Source organism: Canis lupus, chromosome 6 (assembly GCF_048164855.1).
Source record: "Canis lupus baileyi chromosome 6, mCanLup2.hap1, whole genome shotgun sequence".
NCBI classification, from domain to species: domain Eukaryota; kingdom Metazoa; phylum Chordata; class Mammalia; order Carnivora; family Canidae; genus Canis; species Canis lupus.
This window is the reverse complement of record NC_132843.1, coordinates 70,548,731-70,566,904: the sequence shown is the minus strand read 5'-3', so window position 1 is coordinate 70,566,904 and position 18,174 is coordinate 70,548,731. Positions and strand designations below refer to the sequence as shown.

The 18,174-nt window shown below is 37.3% G+C and overlaps 1 protein-coding gene across 5 annotated transcripts in view; it reads right to left on the bottom strand.

Moving 5' to 3' along the window:
- NSL1 (NSL1 component of MIS12 kinetochore complex) overlaps positions 1-18,174 on the bottom strand; it is a 47,620-nt gene that overhangs the window by 20,564 nt on the left and 8,882 nt on the right. For all 5 annotated transcript variants that reach the window (XM_072831114.1, XM_072831115.1, XM_072831117.1 and 2 more), the window contains 2 exons: positions 17,646-17,776; positions 15,355-15,409 (listed from right to left, as the gene is read on the bottom strand). In XM_072831114.1, the coding sequence (XP_072687215.1) occupies positions 15,355-15,409; positions 17,646-17,776 (186 nt within the window). The remainder of the gene's footprint in view (positions 1-15,354; positions 15,410-17,645; positions 17,777-18,174) is intronic.

Sequence of the window (18,174 nt, the reverse complement as noted above, 5' to 3'; positions counted from 1 at the left end):
ATGAAAACAGGAGTATAGAGAAGAGAAACAAAATGGCATGGTAGCTGTCTCTACTTAATCCCCCGACAGCCCACTCCTATAGTAGTATGGGCTGGTATCCCCTGCCAATCAATCTTGTATAATAACCATTAGCAACCCTGTGAGGTAAGCAGGTTTCATCAGCCTCCTTTGGTAGATAAGAAAACAGAAGCTGTGAGAACTGAGAAATGATTAGAATAGAATTAGAACCCACATTTCCTAGAATTCAAAGCATATGCTCTTTTACATTCTAGATGTAACTTTCCAAAGTACCCCTTTGTCCAGAATTATGCTATATTTATATACTATACTCATAACAAATGGTCAAAGTTAGCTCCAACACAATAAAAACATATTATGTCTGATAAAAAACTGAAAATAGAACAATTCTAGAGTTAACTCTGTTTTAACTATTAACATTACAGTACCCCCTTTTTTTTTTAAGTGAATTAAATTCCTTTCATTGAAAACTAAGGAACAGGGCAGCCTGGGTGGCTCAGCAGATTAGCACCACCTTCGGCCCAGATGTGATCCTAGAGTCCCAGGATCAAGTCCCACGTCAGGTTCCCTACATGGAGCCTGCCTCTCCCTCTGCCTGTGTCTCTGCCTCTCTCTGTGTGTGTCTCTCATGAATAAATAAATAAAATCTTAAAAAAAAGAAAAAGAAAAGAAAACTAAGGAACATTAATAATTTTAGAAATAAAACCAAGCACACAAAGATTTTAAAAAGCACTAAAGGGGGGGGGGGCAAACACACAATTAAAAATGATCACTAAATATGTGACTATGTTGCCTATAAATGCATCAAAGAAAGCATTTTCCAATGTTAATATCTGCTTAGAAAATTTCATATAAACTTTCACTCCCTCACTCAAGATTATTTTAAGTGGATTTTTCACTTAAATTAAGAGCATATAAAAAAAATTAAGAGCATATAGATACTCCTAATATACAAACATTTGACTGAAGAATGTATCATATGCAGATGGCTGGTCCCTCCCATGTAGGAAACTACAGATGGGCTTCCTCCAGAAGCGTTCCCAATTGCTTTCTCTCCATAGCCTTCATAGGAACATCTTTGTGACTCCACTATCCTCACACTATTCCCTACAATTCCTATTTAAGCATCTATAGAGGAACTCATGTGCATCTGAAATGTGATTTTCCTAATATTTTTCAACATAAATGTGCAGTATTTCAGCTACATTATAGGGAAAAAAATAGGTCTTTAAAGGGTAACCTAAAACGTACCCATTTATGATACCACTTGCAAATTTTTTCAGAGTGAAAATGCATTTCAAATTCCAAAGCTAAGACTGAATAAGAATTTTTGAAACATAACCATTTGTACGTGAGTAACTACCTGAAAATATTCTGACAGTGCCTTAAGCAAGTTGGCATGATTAGGAAAGAAGAGGAACTGTTTCTAAGTCGTCTTCTTGTAGGGTCAGCAAAAGAACTGGAAGTGTATCAAGTCTAATGTAGAGAAACTTAAAATAGCTCCTTGTCATCACTACATGTTTAGTGAAGGACAGGGGAAAAAAGGGGGTCTCTTCAATTAACTTCAAAGAACTTTTTAAAAAAGAATATAGAAGCAATTATTAGTTTTACTATTAAGATCACAAAAGGTTATAACTGACAAATGAAAACTCATCTTACTGGGAGACAACTAATCATCAGAAGATTGCTGCAAGGATATTAAAAAAAAAACTTTGCTCTTAAAAATGTGGAAGTAGCACCCCTGAGGACATTGCCTTCCCTAGTCGCTTGCTTTCTAAAACATAGGGAAATGAAAAAGTGGAAATGAAAGATTGGGTAATCAACCTAGTTTTGCTTTCAGGTCATTGTACTGACTAAACTCGGAAACGTGAACTTCTAAAAGCCTGCACGAATGTAGACATTCAGCAAAAAAGCATTAACTGAGGGTTTCCTTTCTATTCCCAGTGTAACTTATGTGCATGAACGAGCAAACAAGCATGCATTACATAGGATGTCCGGCTTATCCTGGTCGCTAAGTGATAACTAAAGGCATGAAAAAGAATTGAAAAGTAGCACCCCTGGTGAAAATGAAACAACAAACTAAGCAGTAATTTATAACTAGAAAGTAAGTAACCCTTTTGCTACAACTTAAAACAGAGCTATTGAACACACCTGTTAGGTTGCCGATATATAATCCTCTATAACCATGCCCACCTGTGCCTCACCAGCATCCTCTGTATGGAAGAGTTGTATTTCTCTTAAGGTGCCATATATTTTCAAATTCCTAGCCTGTGTTTGCTGGCCTTGGCCAAGTCTCTTAACACTATCCTGTAATGTTTTTTCCCTCTATTCCCTCCACTATAGCCTCAGTGGCCTTTTATTCCATAAATACTCAAGCTCACTCTTGACTTAGGAAACTTATTCTAGCCTCTTCCCTAACTGAAAAGCTCTTCCTCTTGATTGTTCCCCAGAAAGTGTTTTTCATCACCTAAATACATCGTCCTACCACTAACTATTTACTTTTATATTTGTTTATAATTTTCTTCTCCCACTAGAACATAAGCTCCATAGAGCAGAGACTTTGTGTTGCTCAGCATGATATCCTCTACGGTGAGAACAGTTCTGGCATACAGTAGACATCTGATAAATATGTTGAGTGCGTGGATGAATTGTCACTCAATATTTATTGAGTATGGTGCTATATGCTGGTCACATATAATGCAAATGCAAAATAAAAAAGCTCAGGGAGCTTTCAGTTCTGTGAGATCATAAACAAGGAAATACACAAATATATTGTAAGAAGTGCTTTAAAGAAATAAACAATTATTATTATAGAGTACTGGGGAGAAGCTATTGTCATTAAGGCGGTTAAGGAAGATCTCTCTGAGGATGTAGCTTTAAATGAGAAAGAAAAATTGAGAAGATGACAACTTTAGAAGCACCAGGGAAAAGCACTTTCAAAGAACTGAAAGGTGGACCATAGGGCTATGGCAAAAAGGAAAGTGCCTAAAATGAATTTGACGAGGTAGGTAGGGGCCAGATCATGTAAGGGAATGTTAAGAAGTTCGAAATGTATTACAAGTATTTTTTAATTGGAAGATTTTAGGATTTTTAAGCAGAGGAATGAAAGCTGATTTGTGTTTTTAAGACTATTGCAGATTTCTGGTCAAGTTGGTCTTGGAAATTCACAAAATTCCCCCACCTTTGTCCAAAAAAAACATTATTGGATAAATATAGAAAACTAGAAAGATGTCTCAAAGCATATACAAAATAAACATTTCTATGGATCATAAAACAGTAGAAAAGAAAAAGCTGTAAGTCAGGCCAAAGTTGCAGATCCACCAGTAAGCATGAATTTGCTTCCTATAACATAAAAGAGGCCCAGTACTCCAGAGGAGCAGGAAAGAGTCTGCTTCACTCTATTCTTCAAGGGCTAAGAAGAGCTTTCCTACCTGGAAAAGGAGGCTGAAAAGGACCTGCCATTAACTATGGCCAAAAGCTGAGGCATACTTTATTTATTTTTTTTAATTTATTTTTTATTGGTGTTCAATTTACTAACATACAGAATAACCCCCAGTGCCCGTCACCCATTCACTCCCACCCCCCGCCCTCCTCCCCTTCTACCACCCCTAGTTCGTTTCCCAGAGTTAGCAGTCTTTACATTCTGTCTCCCTTTCTGATATTTCCCACACATTTCTTCTCCCTTCCCTTATATTCCCTTTCACTATTTATATTCCCCAAATGAATGAGAACATATAATGTTTGTCCTTCTCCGACTGACTTACTTCACTCAGCATAATACCCTCCAGTTCCATCCACGTTGAAGCAAATGGTGGGTATTTGTCATTTCTAATAGCTGAGTAATATTCCATTGTATACATAAACCACATCTTCTTTATCCATTCATCTTTCGTTGGACACCGAGGCTCCTTCCACAGTTTGGCTATCGTGGCCATTGCTGCTATAAACATCGGGGTGCAGGTGTCCCGGTGTTTCACTGCATCTGTATCTTTGGGGTAAATCCCCAACAGTGCAATTGCTGGGTCGTAGGGCAGGTCTATTTTTAACTGTTTGAGGAACCTCCACACAGTTTTCCAGAGTGGCTGCACCAGTTCACATTCCCACCAACAGTGTAAGAGGGTTCCCTTTTCTCCGCATCCCCTCCAACATTTGTTGTTTCCTGCCTTGTTAATTTGCCCCATTCTCACCGGTGTGAGGTGGTATCTCATTGTGGTTTTGATTTGTATTTCCCTGATGGCAAGTGATGCAGAGCATTTTCTCATATGCATGTTGGCCATATCTATGTCTTTGAGGCATACTTTAGAAGTGATGGGAGCCAGATAATGCCTCAAAACCTGGGCCCAGACTAAGCTGCCTGCTGACTTAGTGACTAGATCCACAAACTCCTATGATACAGTGGAACAGAAGCCCCATGCTGCCTTTAAGATCGGCTCTTTGTTGAGACTATTCAGAGGCCAGATGAAAGACAACCACAAAACTGCTAGACAGGAAGAGGGGGAAACAATGACAAGAAAATAAGCACATAAATAATCTTAGTGAAGGAGAATTTGCAAATCAAAATTCCAAAATATATGAAGGGGCACCTGGATGCCTCAGATGTCTAAGCATCTGCCTTCAGCTCAGGTCATGATCTCTGGGTCCTGAGATCAAGCCCCTGGTCAGGTTCCTAGCTGAACGAGGTGTCTGCTTCTCCCTCTCCCTCTCCCCCCTGCCCATGCTCTGTCTCTCTCTCTCTCTCAAGTGAATAAATAAAATCTTTAAAAAACAGAAAAACGAAACACATGAAGAAATCACAACCATGAATGACTGCCAATATAATACAGTAAGGTGAGAAACTTACTGTAGATGGCATAAAAAATAGAGCAATCTAAAAATAATTTTTAAAGTTTAGGATCCTCTCATAGCTGAAGGATATCATAATAGACATTACAAAAAAATAAATTATCAAGTAAGAACAAGAATTATAATATAAAAATAGAAGAAATGATAAGCAAAGTTGAAAGATTAAGTTAAAGATTTTCTAGTATGTTGGCAAATCAGACTTCAATAAAAACAAATGAAAAAAAAAAAAAAAAAAAAAAAGAGGGCAGCCCCAGTAGCTCAGCGGTTTAGCGCTGCCTGCAGCCTGGGGCGTGATCCTGGAGACGCAGGATCGAGTCCCATACTGGGCTCCCTGCATGGAGCCCGGCTCTCCCTCTGCCTGTGTCTCTGCCTCTCTCTCTCTCTCTCTCTCTGTGCGTGTGTCTCTATGAATAAATAAATAAAGTCTTAAAAAAAAAAAAAAAAAAGGAGGGATGTCTGGGTGGCTCAGCAGCTGAGTGCCTGCCTTCAGCTTAGGGGGTAATCCTGGAGTCCCAGGATCGAGTCCCACATCAGGCTCCCTGCATGTAGCCTGCTTCTCTCTCTACCTGTGTCTCTGCCTCTCTCTCTCTGTGTCTCTCATGAATAAACAAATAAATAATCCTAAAAAGAAAAAAAAGATTTTCTAGAAGATGGGAGTCCTCTGATTGAAGGTATACTTGGCCTTGTAAGTGGAAGATGGGAGGGAAAAGGATGCAAGCCAAACAAAAAATCCGACCCCCTAATGTATATGATCTATTAAAATAAAATTGCGTATGTACCAAGCGCAAAGAAATTACCATAATATGCAGAATTGAACTACTGTTACACTGCTGAGTAAAAAAGTCACGGAATGTATCATGTAATACTTATATAAAAAAATAACTCAAAACCCCATGTGCCTGTCTGCTCACTTACAAATACACTGATAAATCAGACATATCAAACTGTCAAAGTAATGATCTATTTGAAGGTGTGTGGGATCAGGGAGACGGGAGGATTTTCATTTACTACTATATATACATCATTGATTAGTTAAGATTTCACAGTAAATTGAGATTTACTATGAGCACAAAAACTGTAAAAACATAACAATTGGGCAGCCCAAGTGGCTCAGCGGTTTAGTGCTGCCTTCAGCCCAGGGCATGATCTTGGAGACCCGGGATCGAGTCCCATGTCGGGCTCCCTGCATGAAGCCTGCTTCTCCCTCTGCCTGTGTCTCTGCCTCTCTCTCTGTCTCTCATGAATAAATAAATAAAATCTTAAAAAAATAGTAACAATTTAAAATACAAATACAGATCTATATGGCAGCTGAACTGGGAGGATTTCCACCATATACTTACGTTAAAAGAGTAAGCTGCAAATAATTTGAATACATGAATCAATTTTCATAAGATAAATGACCTGCAAATGTCCAGCATATTCCTATATGACACATAAGTAGAGAAAAATGGGTAAATGGTTTTAAGAGTGGTTAATGATTGGGTATCTGAAGGTTAAGATTGGATATCTACAGGTGTAGTGAATGCAAGGGAGAGAGAAAGCCAAAAACAAAAAGTAAAAAATGGAATACTATCCTTATTTCTTTTTAAAATGTATATGATCAACTTATATAAAATTACATATTTACTTCATAAATACTTCTTGAGTGTACAATGTCAGATAATGATCTTAGAGAACTAGATAGGGGATACAGAAATACAAAACAAAGTCCTTGCTCAGGGGTAGTTTATAACACAGTGTGTGTGTGTGGGGTGAAGACGATAAAATAAACAGAAATTATATTCAGTTAAGTGGTGAAAAAACAAAAGCAGATTAAGGGGACAGAGTATGACCAAGGGGGTCAGGAGGGAATGTGATACCAGTTGTCAGGAAAGGCCTCTCTGATAAGGTAACACTCTGAACAGAGAGCTGAGTGAAGTGAGTCAGGCAGATGGTTTCAGATAGGAACCAGGGAACAGCAAGAATAAAAGCCACAGGGCCAGAGTGTGTTTGGCTTATCCTTGGGGAAACATAAGAATGCTAGCGTGGTTGCAACACAATATTAAAGCAAGATGAGAATGATGAGACCAAGGTCAGTAATGAAATCAATGAAGCAGCCAGGGACCAGGTCAGAGAGGATCTTGTAAACCAAGGGAAGTAGGAAACATTTCAAGAGTTCCTCAAAAAGCTAAACTAGAGTTGGGGCGCCTAGGTGGCTCAGTCGGTTAGGTGACCCATTCTTGATTTCTGCTGAGGTCATGATCACAAGGTCATGAGACTGAGCCCCATTTCGAGCCTCAAGCCAGGCTCTGTGCTCCGTGCGGAATCTGCTTGACATTCTCTCTCTCCCCTTCTCCCTCTGTTCCTACCACTGCTTTCATGTACATTCTCACTCTCTAAATAAAATCTAAAAAAAAAAAAAAAAAAAAAGCCTAGAGTTACCATATAATCCAGCAATCCCATTCCTAGTTACATATACTTAAGAGAATTGAAAACATATGTCCAAAAAAAAAAAAAAAAAAGAAAAGAAAACATATGTCCACACAAAACTTGTACATAAATGTTCAGAGTAGCATTATTCATAATAGTCAAAAGTGGAAACAACCAAAAAATGTCTCTACCCTCGGGGTGCCTGACTGGCTTGGTCAGTAAAACATACAACTCTTGATCTCTGGGTCATGAGTTCAAGCCCCACTCTGGACATAGAGCTTACTTTAAAAAAAAAAAGTCTCTACACTGATGAATGGATAAATAAAAAGTATATATATAAAAGGGAATATTTATTCAGCAATGAAAAGCAATGAAGTAGTGATACATGCTACAACACGGATGGACCTCAAAAACACTATGCTAATTGAAAGAAGCTATTCTGGGGCAGCCCCGGTGGCGCAGTGGTTTAGCACCACCTGCAGCCCAGGGCGTGATCCTGGAGACCCTGAATCGAGTCCCACCTCAGGCTCTCTGCATGGAGCCTGCTTCTCCCTCTGCCTGTGTCTCTGCCTCTCATTCTCTCTCTGTGTATCTATGAATAAATAAATAAAATCTTTAAGAAAAAAAAAGAAGCTATTCTGAAAGAACTGTATCATATTGCATGATTCCATTTGTATGAAATGTCCAGAACAGTGAAATATATAGAGACAGTAAGCAGATAAGTGGTTGGCTAGGGTCAGGGGAGAGAGATGAGAGACTGGGGGAGAATGGCTAAGGGGTATGAGATTTCTTTTTGAAGTGATGAAAATGATTAAAAATTTATTTCAAGTTGCACACTTTAAATTTATAAATTAAGGAGGTTCCTGGTTGGCTCAGTCACTAGAACATGCAACTCTTGATCTAAGGAATTTTTTTTTTTTTTTTTTTTTTTTTTTTGGATCTCAGGGTTTAAGTTTGAGCCCCATATTGGGTGTAGAGTTTACCTAAAAATATTTTTTTAATTAAATAAATATATAAATAAATATGTAAATTGGTATGGTGTATGAATTGTATCTCAATAAAGCCATCTAAAAAAGGAATGTCAAAGATAATGATGTAGTATATTTCCTATGGTAAATAAAAATAAATAAAACAGTTTAAGAGCAAGATGATATAAAAACTAAGAGAGTCTACCACCCACAGATTTTTTACGCAAAGTACCTAAAGAACCATATCAGCAAGAATATTGAACCTATGGGTACCTGGGTGGCTCAGTGGTTGAGCGTCTGCCTTTGGCTCCGGTCATGATTCAGGGGTCCTGGGATGGAGTCCCACATCGGGATCCCCACAGGGAGCCTGCTTCTCCCTCTGCCCGTGTCTCTGCCTCTCTCTTTCTCTCTCTCTCTATCTCTCATGAATAAATAAATAAAATCCTTTAAAAATAAATAAAATCTTTAAAAAAAGAAACAAACAAACAAAATGGAAATAAATAAGCATTAAGTGTACTAGGATTAGGGCAGCCCAGGTGGCTCAGCAGTTTAGCAGCACCTTCAGTCTAGGGCATGATCCTGGAGACCTGGGATCGAGTCCCACGTCAGGCTCTCTGCATGGAGCCTGCTTCTCCCTCTGCCTGTGTCTCTGCCTCTCTCTCTCTGTGTCTCATGAATGAATAAATAAAATCTTAAAAATAAAAAGTGTACTAGGATTAGAATAGCTAGCTAAAGGCTAAGTCAGATAACACCTTAACCGCCCTCTAGGCTCAGACAGTTTTATAGATGAGGCTTATCAATTCTTCAAAGAACAAATACCTCTATCTTCACACTGTTTTATGAGGGCAGTAAAATCTTGATGCTAAAATTAGAAAATGTCGGCATGTTTTTAAACACCACATGTACATTTCTCTGTGTGTGACTACAGATGCAAATAAACTAGAGGTAAATATACTAAACAAAGTATAAGAATAAAGTATAGGTAAACTTAATTCCACAGTACATGAAAAAAAAAGTGGGGTTTTCTCTATGAATGCAAAGGTAACAGAAAAATCTGTCAATGTTTATTCACCATATTAATGGAGTTAGAGACAACAAAGCTTATGAACTAAGAGCACCAAGGAATTTTAAAAATGATAGAAAAGGCTCCATATCTGAATTTTGGTGATGGTTACATAGTTGTATACATTTGTCAAAATTCAAATTGTATGCATAAAATGGATGTATTTTATGTAAATTATTCCACAACAAAGTTGGTTAACAAATACATGATCTCAGTTTGTGCAAAAGAAGTATTTGATAAAATTAAACACTTATTCATAATTTTAAAAAATGACCCCCAAAACTACTACTAGTCATCATTATACTAAAGATTCTAATCAATGTAGTAAGACAAAAAAGGTGTGTAAAGTTAGGAAAAGGATAAAAACCCATCAATCCTGCAAATGATACGATTATCTACATTTTTAAAAATCTAACTGAAACGATATAAACCATTAGAACTAAAAAAGAGCTCAGAAAATAAAAATCAATGGTGTTCTTAAACATTGACAATATTCAATTATAATGTGTAATCCCAAAATGGTACCATTTACAGTAGCTACAAAAAGGTATCTAGGAACAAATAAAAGATGTGTAAAACCTATATAAAGAAATTTATAAAACACTTTTTTTCTTAGAACTATCTTTAGGGTATCCCTGGGTGGCTCAACGGTTTAGCACCTGCCTTTGGCTCAGGGTGCGATCCTGGAGCCCTGGGATCAAGTCCCACGTCCGGCTCCCCGCATGAAGCCTGCCTCTCCCTCTGCCTGTGTCTCTGCCTCTCTCTCTCTCTACGTCTATCATAAATAAATAAAATCTTTAAAAAAAAAAAAAGAACTATCTTTATTACATGTTTTTAAATACTTCTCCACGTCACTATAGAATGCCTATCATATCCATTCCCTTAAACAATACTGTTCTAGAGAAACAAGCGGGCAGCACTCTTACAATCATCTTTAGTATATGTGTTTATAAAACACAATTGAAGGACATTTTGAAAAACCCAAAGTGAGATTATAATAGGTTCACAAATAGGACGTACACTGTTAAAAATGGCACTTCTTTCTAAATTAATCTATAAATAAAAGGCAATTCCAATCAAATCCCAAAAGATTTTTTCATGTAATTTAAGAAGTTGATCCTAATAATGCCTATGAAAGAGTAAAGGGCCAAGAACAGGCAATACAGTTTTGAAGGAACTCTAAGATTTCAAGACTTCTTAGAAAAGTACAGTAATGTAAAAAGTGCAGAGACAGCCACGTCAACCAATAGAAATAAAGAGAGTCCAAAAAAAGACCCCAAAATATATGGAAACTTAGCATATTAAAGAGTAACATTACAAAGCAGTGGACAAAAGATGGGACTACTGCTCAATCAATGATGCAAGGACAACTGGCTATCAGTATGGCAGGCATTAGATTCCTTCCTCATAAAATGAAAAAAAAAAAAAATTCAGATGGATTTAGGACCTAAACTTGATAATCAAAACTCTATAAATATCAAAGATCTTTCCTTTTTTTTGTCTATATATTTGTTTTATTGAAGTTTGATTTGAAATATCAAAGACCTTTATGTTACTTGGGTAGAAGAGTTCTTAAGGACACTGAAAGAACAAATTAGGGACACCTGGGTGGCTCAGCGGTTGGGTGTCTGTCTTAGGCTCAGGGAGTGATCCTGGAGTCCCAGGATTTAGTCCCACATTGGGCTCCATGCATGGAGCCTGCTTCTCCCTCTGCCTATGTCTCTGCCTCTCTCTCTCTATGTCTCTCATGAATAAATAAATAAAATCGTTTAAAAAAAATTATAAGGAAAAAACAGTAAATCTGACTACATTAAAATTCATGATTATTATAAAGCTAAAAGACAAGCCAAAAATTGAGAGCAAGTATTTACAGTGCTTATAACCAAAGGATTAATATCCAAATGTGTGTGTGTACATGTGTGCATGGATATGTGCCCATATGTATAACTCTTAGAAATAAATAAGAAAAGTTCAAACAAATCAACAGAAAAATGGGCAAAGAATATATATAGGCATATCAGAGAAGAAACCCAAGCATCCCTACTCAACCTTTAAATACTACTGTATGCCTATCAAATTGGCAAAAGTAAAAATAAATGTATGTGTATGTGTTTATATATATAGAAAGCCTGACAGTAAATAATTGTTGGGAAAATGTGGGAAAGCAAGAACTTCTAAACACTGCTGATGGGAATGTACACTGATACAACTACTTTGGATGAATAGTAAAGTTCAAGTATAATGAAACTGAATAAAAATAAACCTCATGGGACACCTGGGCGGCTCGACAGTTGAGCATCTGCCTTTGGCTCAGGTCATGATCCCAGAGTCCTGGGGTTGAGTCCCACATCGGGCTTCCTGCATGGAGCCTGCTTCTCCTTCTGCCTATGTCTCTGCCTTTCTCTGTGTGTCTCTCATGAATAAATATATAAAACCTTAAAAACAAAACAAAAAAAAAAACCTCAAGACCTAGAAATTCTGCTTCTGGGAATCTACTCCAGAGTATCTATGTCATGTTTACACTATACAAGAAAATAGTTATAAGGATGTTCATTGTAATACTATTTTTAACAGCAGAAAAAGAAAAAATCTAAATGTCTCTCAATAGAGGAATGGCTAAGCAGTGATGTGTTCATACTCTGAAATACTATATATTAGCTCAATGAATTCAAAGCTTTGTGTACATACAATGTCAACGGGGAAAAGGTTGCAGAATATGATCAGTATGATACAATTTATATAAAAATTTAAAAACAAATGCCATACATTACTTATGTTTACATAACCTATAAAGTAAAAGCATAATAACATGGACAGTAAGGATCCACTTAGCTTGAAGATAGTGATTCCTTGTGAAGTAGGAGGGAACAGAATAGGACAGTGAAGGAGTACAAAGAAGTTTTAAATCCATCTATAGCTTTTAGTTCCTGAAAAGGTTTGAAACAAATTTGGCAAAAATGTGAATGAATAGCCTTTAAATATGAGTGGTAGCAACAAAGATGTTCATTATGTTATACTCTATATTTTCTATGTTTGGGATATTTCAGCATTTATTTTTTTAAAGATTTATTTATTTACTTACTTATTATTTCAGCATTTAAAAAAAAATCAACTCTGCCCTACATATATACACATATATATGTACATATATATAATGGGAAAGAACAAGAGTGAAACAGGAAGACCTTCTAGAAATAGAAAGCATGTGTAGAAACCCTGGCTAAAGTGGTGATGACCTAGATCAGAAGTGCTAATAGGATGAAGAGAAACAGATGAATGTGGGATTATATTTCAAATGAATAATTTGTATGGATATGAGGACTACAGGGGAGGAGAGGATCAAGGCTGACTTCTAACTAAAGCAATAATGTAGATGAATGTGCTATTTACTCAGGGAAAACTGGGAAAATAACCAATTAGAAGGTATGAAAGAATTGTTTTATGGTTATCTCTTATTTCTTTTACTCAAACATAAGCTCTTTAAGGGAAGAATCTGTCTGCTTTTTCTCTGTATACCCAGAAGTTCCTAACATAACTGCCAAATCAACGTTATACAAAATGCCTAAGTATTGCTTCTTGAAAACTAGACAGACTTTGAAAATGTCAGCCTTCAAATAAATCTGACATTACTTAATATTCTAATAACAAAAAGAAAAAACTTGCAAGAAGTTCCCACAAAAATTTTCCCATGCAGCTTATTCAAACTTTTAGGTTCTATACAAATTTATGCCAATTTCTCAAGCCATTTTAATTAATTTTGTATGATTTTACCAGTTAGATGTATTATAAGCTATGCAGTATTATAAGGTATGCCATCGTAAATAAGATTAGGGGCGCCTGGGTGGCTCAGTGGTTAAGTGCCTGCCTTTGGCCCAGGGCCTGATCTTGGGGTCTCAGGATCAAGTCCCACATCTGGCTCCCTGCATGGAGCCTGCTTCTCTCTCTGTGTTTCTGCCTCTTTCTCTGTGTCTCTCATGAATTAAAAAAAAAAAAAGAACTGATGTTATTCTAAGTTTATAAACATTATGATAATGTATAACAACAAAATCTCAAAATTTGGGACGCCCGGTGGCTCAGCAGTTTAGCGCTGCCTCCAGTCCAGGGTGTGATCCTGGAGACCCGGGATCGAATCCCATGTCAGGCTCCCTGCATGGAGCCTGCTTCTCCCTCTGCCTCTGTCTCTCTCTCTATATCTCTCTCTCTCTCTCTCTCTGTGTCTCTCATGAATAAATAAATAAAATCTTCAAAAAAAAAAATCTCAAAATTTATCCAAAAGATAGTTTCTAACTATTCCTTTAATTGTGAAGTCAGAATCATATGATACAGAGGATTTTTCCACAATTACTACATAACTGGAATGGTAGAAATATAATCATGTAAGTAAAGATCATTTCCCTCCTAAGATCAAAAGATTACAAGTATTTTTAGTGGATAATTATATCAAAAAATAATTCTTGGGGTGGGGCATCTGGCTGGCTCAGTTGTAGAGTATGTGACTCTTGATCTCTGGATTATGAGTTGGAGCCCTACACTGGGTGCAGTTTGCTTAAAAACAAAAAAAGTAATACTTAGGTAATTATGGTACCACAAGTTTCAATTATTTTCTTTAGGTTGTTCAAAATCAAAACAAGTGTATGTCAACTACTGCATTTTGGCAACTCTCCCTTTTTTAGTGAGTCACGAAATTAAACATTAGGTCCTAAGTCAATTTTTATTTGTCAAAAGGGTGAATGCTGTGATTTTAACAAATTTCTGAGTATCTATATGCTTGTACATCCCCCTCTTGGTTTATCCTCATTGGCTTTGGGAGATTTAGGAGGGGCAGAGGACATGTTAGAAAGTAGTACACAATTTGACAAAGATAAAGTACTCAAAACCATAAGTTTAAATAGCCCATACAAATAAATCAATGTTTTAACTGTTTTTCTAATAGTTCAGAAATAATACTTTTTAAAAGGGGGATGTGGCGCCTGGGTGGCTCAATTGGTTGAGCATCTGACTCTGGATTTCAGCTCAGGTCATGATCTTGGAGTCACGGAATCAAGCCCCACATCAGGCTCCACAATCAGCACAGAATCTGCTTATCCCTCTCCCTTTGCTCCTCCCCTGGCTAACACAAGCATGCATGCATGCTCTCTCTAATAAACAAACAAACAAACAAACAAAATCTTAAAAAAGAAAGAAATAGTACTTTTGAGTGTCAAAGGAAAACACCAAAAGGTCTCTTAGGAAACCTGTTACAAATTTTCAAATGTGAGAATAGAGCCATTTAAAAATATATATGACCCACATTAGCAATGTAAATTCTACTGCTGGATTTACATAAATTTGTATCAATTTCATTTCTCTGAATTTTAAAAGATGCATCTAAATGGAAACAGAATGGATTTCAAAGGTATATCAAGTATGCATGTGTGTTCTTAGGTTTAAATTATATTTTCATTGGTTTTTTTTTTTAATTTTTATTTATTTATTCATGAAAGACACACACACAGAGAGATAGAGAGGCAGAGACACAGGCAGAGGGATGAGCAGGCTCCATGTAGGGAGCCCGATGCGGGACTCGATCCCAGGTCTCCAGGTTCACACCCTGGACTGAAGGCGGTGCTAAACCGCTGAGCCACCTGGGCTGCCCTGGGTTTTATTTTATAAACAATGAGAAACCAATGATAGTTATCACACTAGAGAGTGACACCGTGAATGCTTTAATAATGTAACTTTGGCTGTAATACAAAGAATGGACAGCACTTAGAAATGGGAGGGTACTATAACAGAAGTTTGAGATTAAGATGGTGATGTAAATGTAACAGTCTAATTGAGGATAGAGCTTTATAAAAGTTCAGATTCCTAGGACCTACTCCTGGAAATTGTTGAGTCAGTGCAATTAGAGCAAGGTCTCATAATCCTAGAGAAAAGTGAAACACAGATGACTGGTAGTAAGTTAGAGCATCAAAGGGAAGATACCCTTCATGCTGACACCTTTAAAAAAGTTTAGGAACTCATAAAAATTACACACTAATGTTTCACTTTTACCACAAATGAACATTGACTCACCTGGGTCAGGGTCATATTTTAGGTCCAATGGATGTACAACAGGGCAGTACTGCTTCTAAACATATAAATTAAAACAGATTTAAATTATTCATTCAATCTTTCATGTAAATATTTCCTTCAACTAATATATATCTTATTAGCTGGTAGAACCATTCTTAAAGAAAAAAAAGGGGAGGAGGACGTGCCTGGGTGGCTCAGTTGGCAAGTGTCTGCCTGAGACTTAGGTCATCATCTCAGGGTTCTGGGATAGAGCCCCACATCAAGCTCCCTGCTCAGCAAGGAGTCTGTTTCTCGCTCTCCCACTGTCCCTCACTTATCCCCGCGCTTGTGCTCTCTTTCACACCCTCTCTCTCAAATAAAATCTTTATTTTTGTAAAAAAAAAAAAAAAAAAATTTATTTATTTATTCATGAGAGACACAGAGAAAGGCAGAGACACAGGCAGAGGCAGAAGCAGGCTCCCTACAGGGAGCCTGATGCGGGACTCAATCCAAGGACCCCAGGATCAAGACCCAAGCCAAAGGCAGACACTCAACCACTGAGCCACCCAGGTGCCCTAAATAAAATCTTAAAAAAAAAAGACAAAAGAAAAGAAAAGATCCTGAAATACATAGGAAAAGAGGGGAAAAGAAAAGATCAAACTAAGTCTGAATTATACCTTTTATAGTATTGTCATCTACTACATGCACTAAGAAATAGCACCATTAAAAAAGTCTAAGAAAAGCAAACAATCAAATTAAAGGCACAGAGACTGAATTTTGTGTTTAAAGTACAACGTAATTGCCAAATTATGAATAGATTATTTTTCAAAAGTTCACTTTAAGACAAGTGTCTGGAACTCAGAAAGCCTATAGAAACTCCCTTTTCAAAGTGGCCACTACCATGTCTGCCCACTGCAGCCTACACACCCTGTGATATACTGAGACTGTAAGAGCAGAACTATAGCAAAGGATCCATGGGCTTGCTTCATAGCACATACGATACAGAGCAGGTTACACGGCCCCTGTGCAAGGTTGACTTAGAAAAAGATCCACACTTCAGCAAAAAGAGTAAAACGTTCCTCCTTACTCCTGCCCGAAGCCAGCAGGAGACAAAAAATATTTTCTAAAAGAACTACCTTTAGTGTCCTCATCCCATCATCCATCCATTTTGCATCTTTTTAAACTTCCACAGCAGTGCCTTACCTAGGTCAGCCAACTTTCTTTTATGTAATACTGATTACCGATTAGGTTTTTTCCAGGAAAGAAGGGGGTAATAGGGAGAGAAAAAAATACATTTTGAATGTTTTTCCTGCAGAAATTTTAAAAAGCAAGGGAGGGGGGGTGGTAGGAGGATAGAATAGGGCATTTCTTTGAAAACACTTTGGAAGAAAAAAAATCTGCAAAAATATCTGCTTATATTTTTTTCTCAGAGACAGCATTTACTGTCTAAAAGGATTCCTGACAAAAAAAGCAACTGAGAGATTTATATGTGAAAACATGCTAATTTCAAAAATTAGTGACAAAGAATATAACATAATTTAAAACAACATGGGTTTCTCACTCCAGAAGCAGTATCATTCCCAGCAAACCTACTCCCAAACCCATTATGATTTTTAGAGTAAAACTACACACAGGTCATACAGCAAATCAGTGTTCTGAACAGGTATTCATTTTTTTAACGATTTTATTTATTTACTTGAGAGAGAGAGAGAGAGAGTGAGTGAACGAGCACACGTGTGCACAAGCAGGCTCCCCATTGAGCAGGGAGCCTGACTCAGGTTAGATTCCAGGAACCCGGGATCATGACCTGAGCCGAAGGCAGGCATTTACCCGATGGAACCACCCAGATGCTCCCTGAACAGGTATTCAATCCTCATCACCAATTTAAACTAAAGGGGACTTCCAAAATATATAATCATATACAAATAATGTGCCAAACACAAACGACACACAGAAAGAAAAGGCTTCAGAGGTAAATTTATAGGGGCACCTCACTTAGGTGTCCAACTCTTGGTTTTAGCTTAGGTCGTAACCTCAGGGATTGGGAGATTGAGCCCCAAGTCAGGCTCCCTGCTTAGCAGGGAGTCTGCTTAAAGAGAGAACCTTTATGGGACGCCTGGGTGGCTCGCAGTTGAGCATCTACCTTCGGCTCAGGGCGTCATCCTGGAGTCCCAGGAACAAGTCCCACATCGGGCTCCCTGCAGGGAGCCTGCTTCTCCCTCTGCCTGTCCCTGCCTCTCTCTCTCTGTGTCTCTCATGAATAAATAAAATCTTTAACAACAACAACAACAAAAAAAGATAAATCATCTTACCAGAATTTCTTGTTTTGCTTTTATGGTTTTGATGACGCACTCAAGGATCTTTCTAGGATACTGCTTACGTTTTGTGGCTATATCTACTATGATTTCATCAAACTGATCTTCAAGTACTTTAATATCAGAATCTATTTCAAGAGAAAACAATATCAAAAAATTTCTTAAAACACATTGCTTTTAGCCTGTATAGAAATATATAAGCTAAATTAAGAAAACAAAAAATAAATAAGAAAAACAAATATGATAAGTTAATGGATGCCCTCACTTAGTGATTAATTCATTTATTAGTCATTGAAAAATCAATTACTGAGCACCTATGGGAAGCCAGGCCTAAATTAGAAAAATACAAAGATGAATATAACATGATCCCTGCTCTCTCAGAGTTCAAAGTTCCCTAGAATAAACAACTGCAACCCAACTTGATATATGCATTTGAGGTATGAACTAAATGTCATTCAGATGCAGAACAATTAACACTAACTCTGCTTAGGGAACTTTAAACAGAAAGCAACATTTGAGCTAAGCC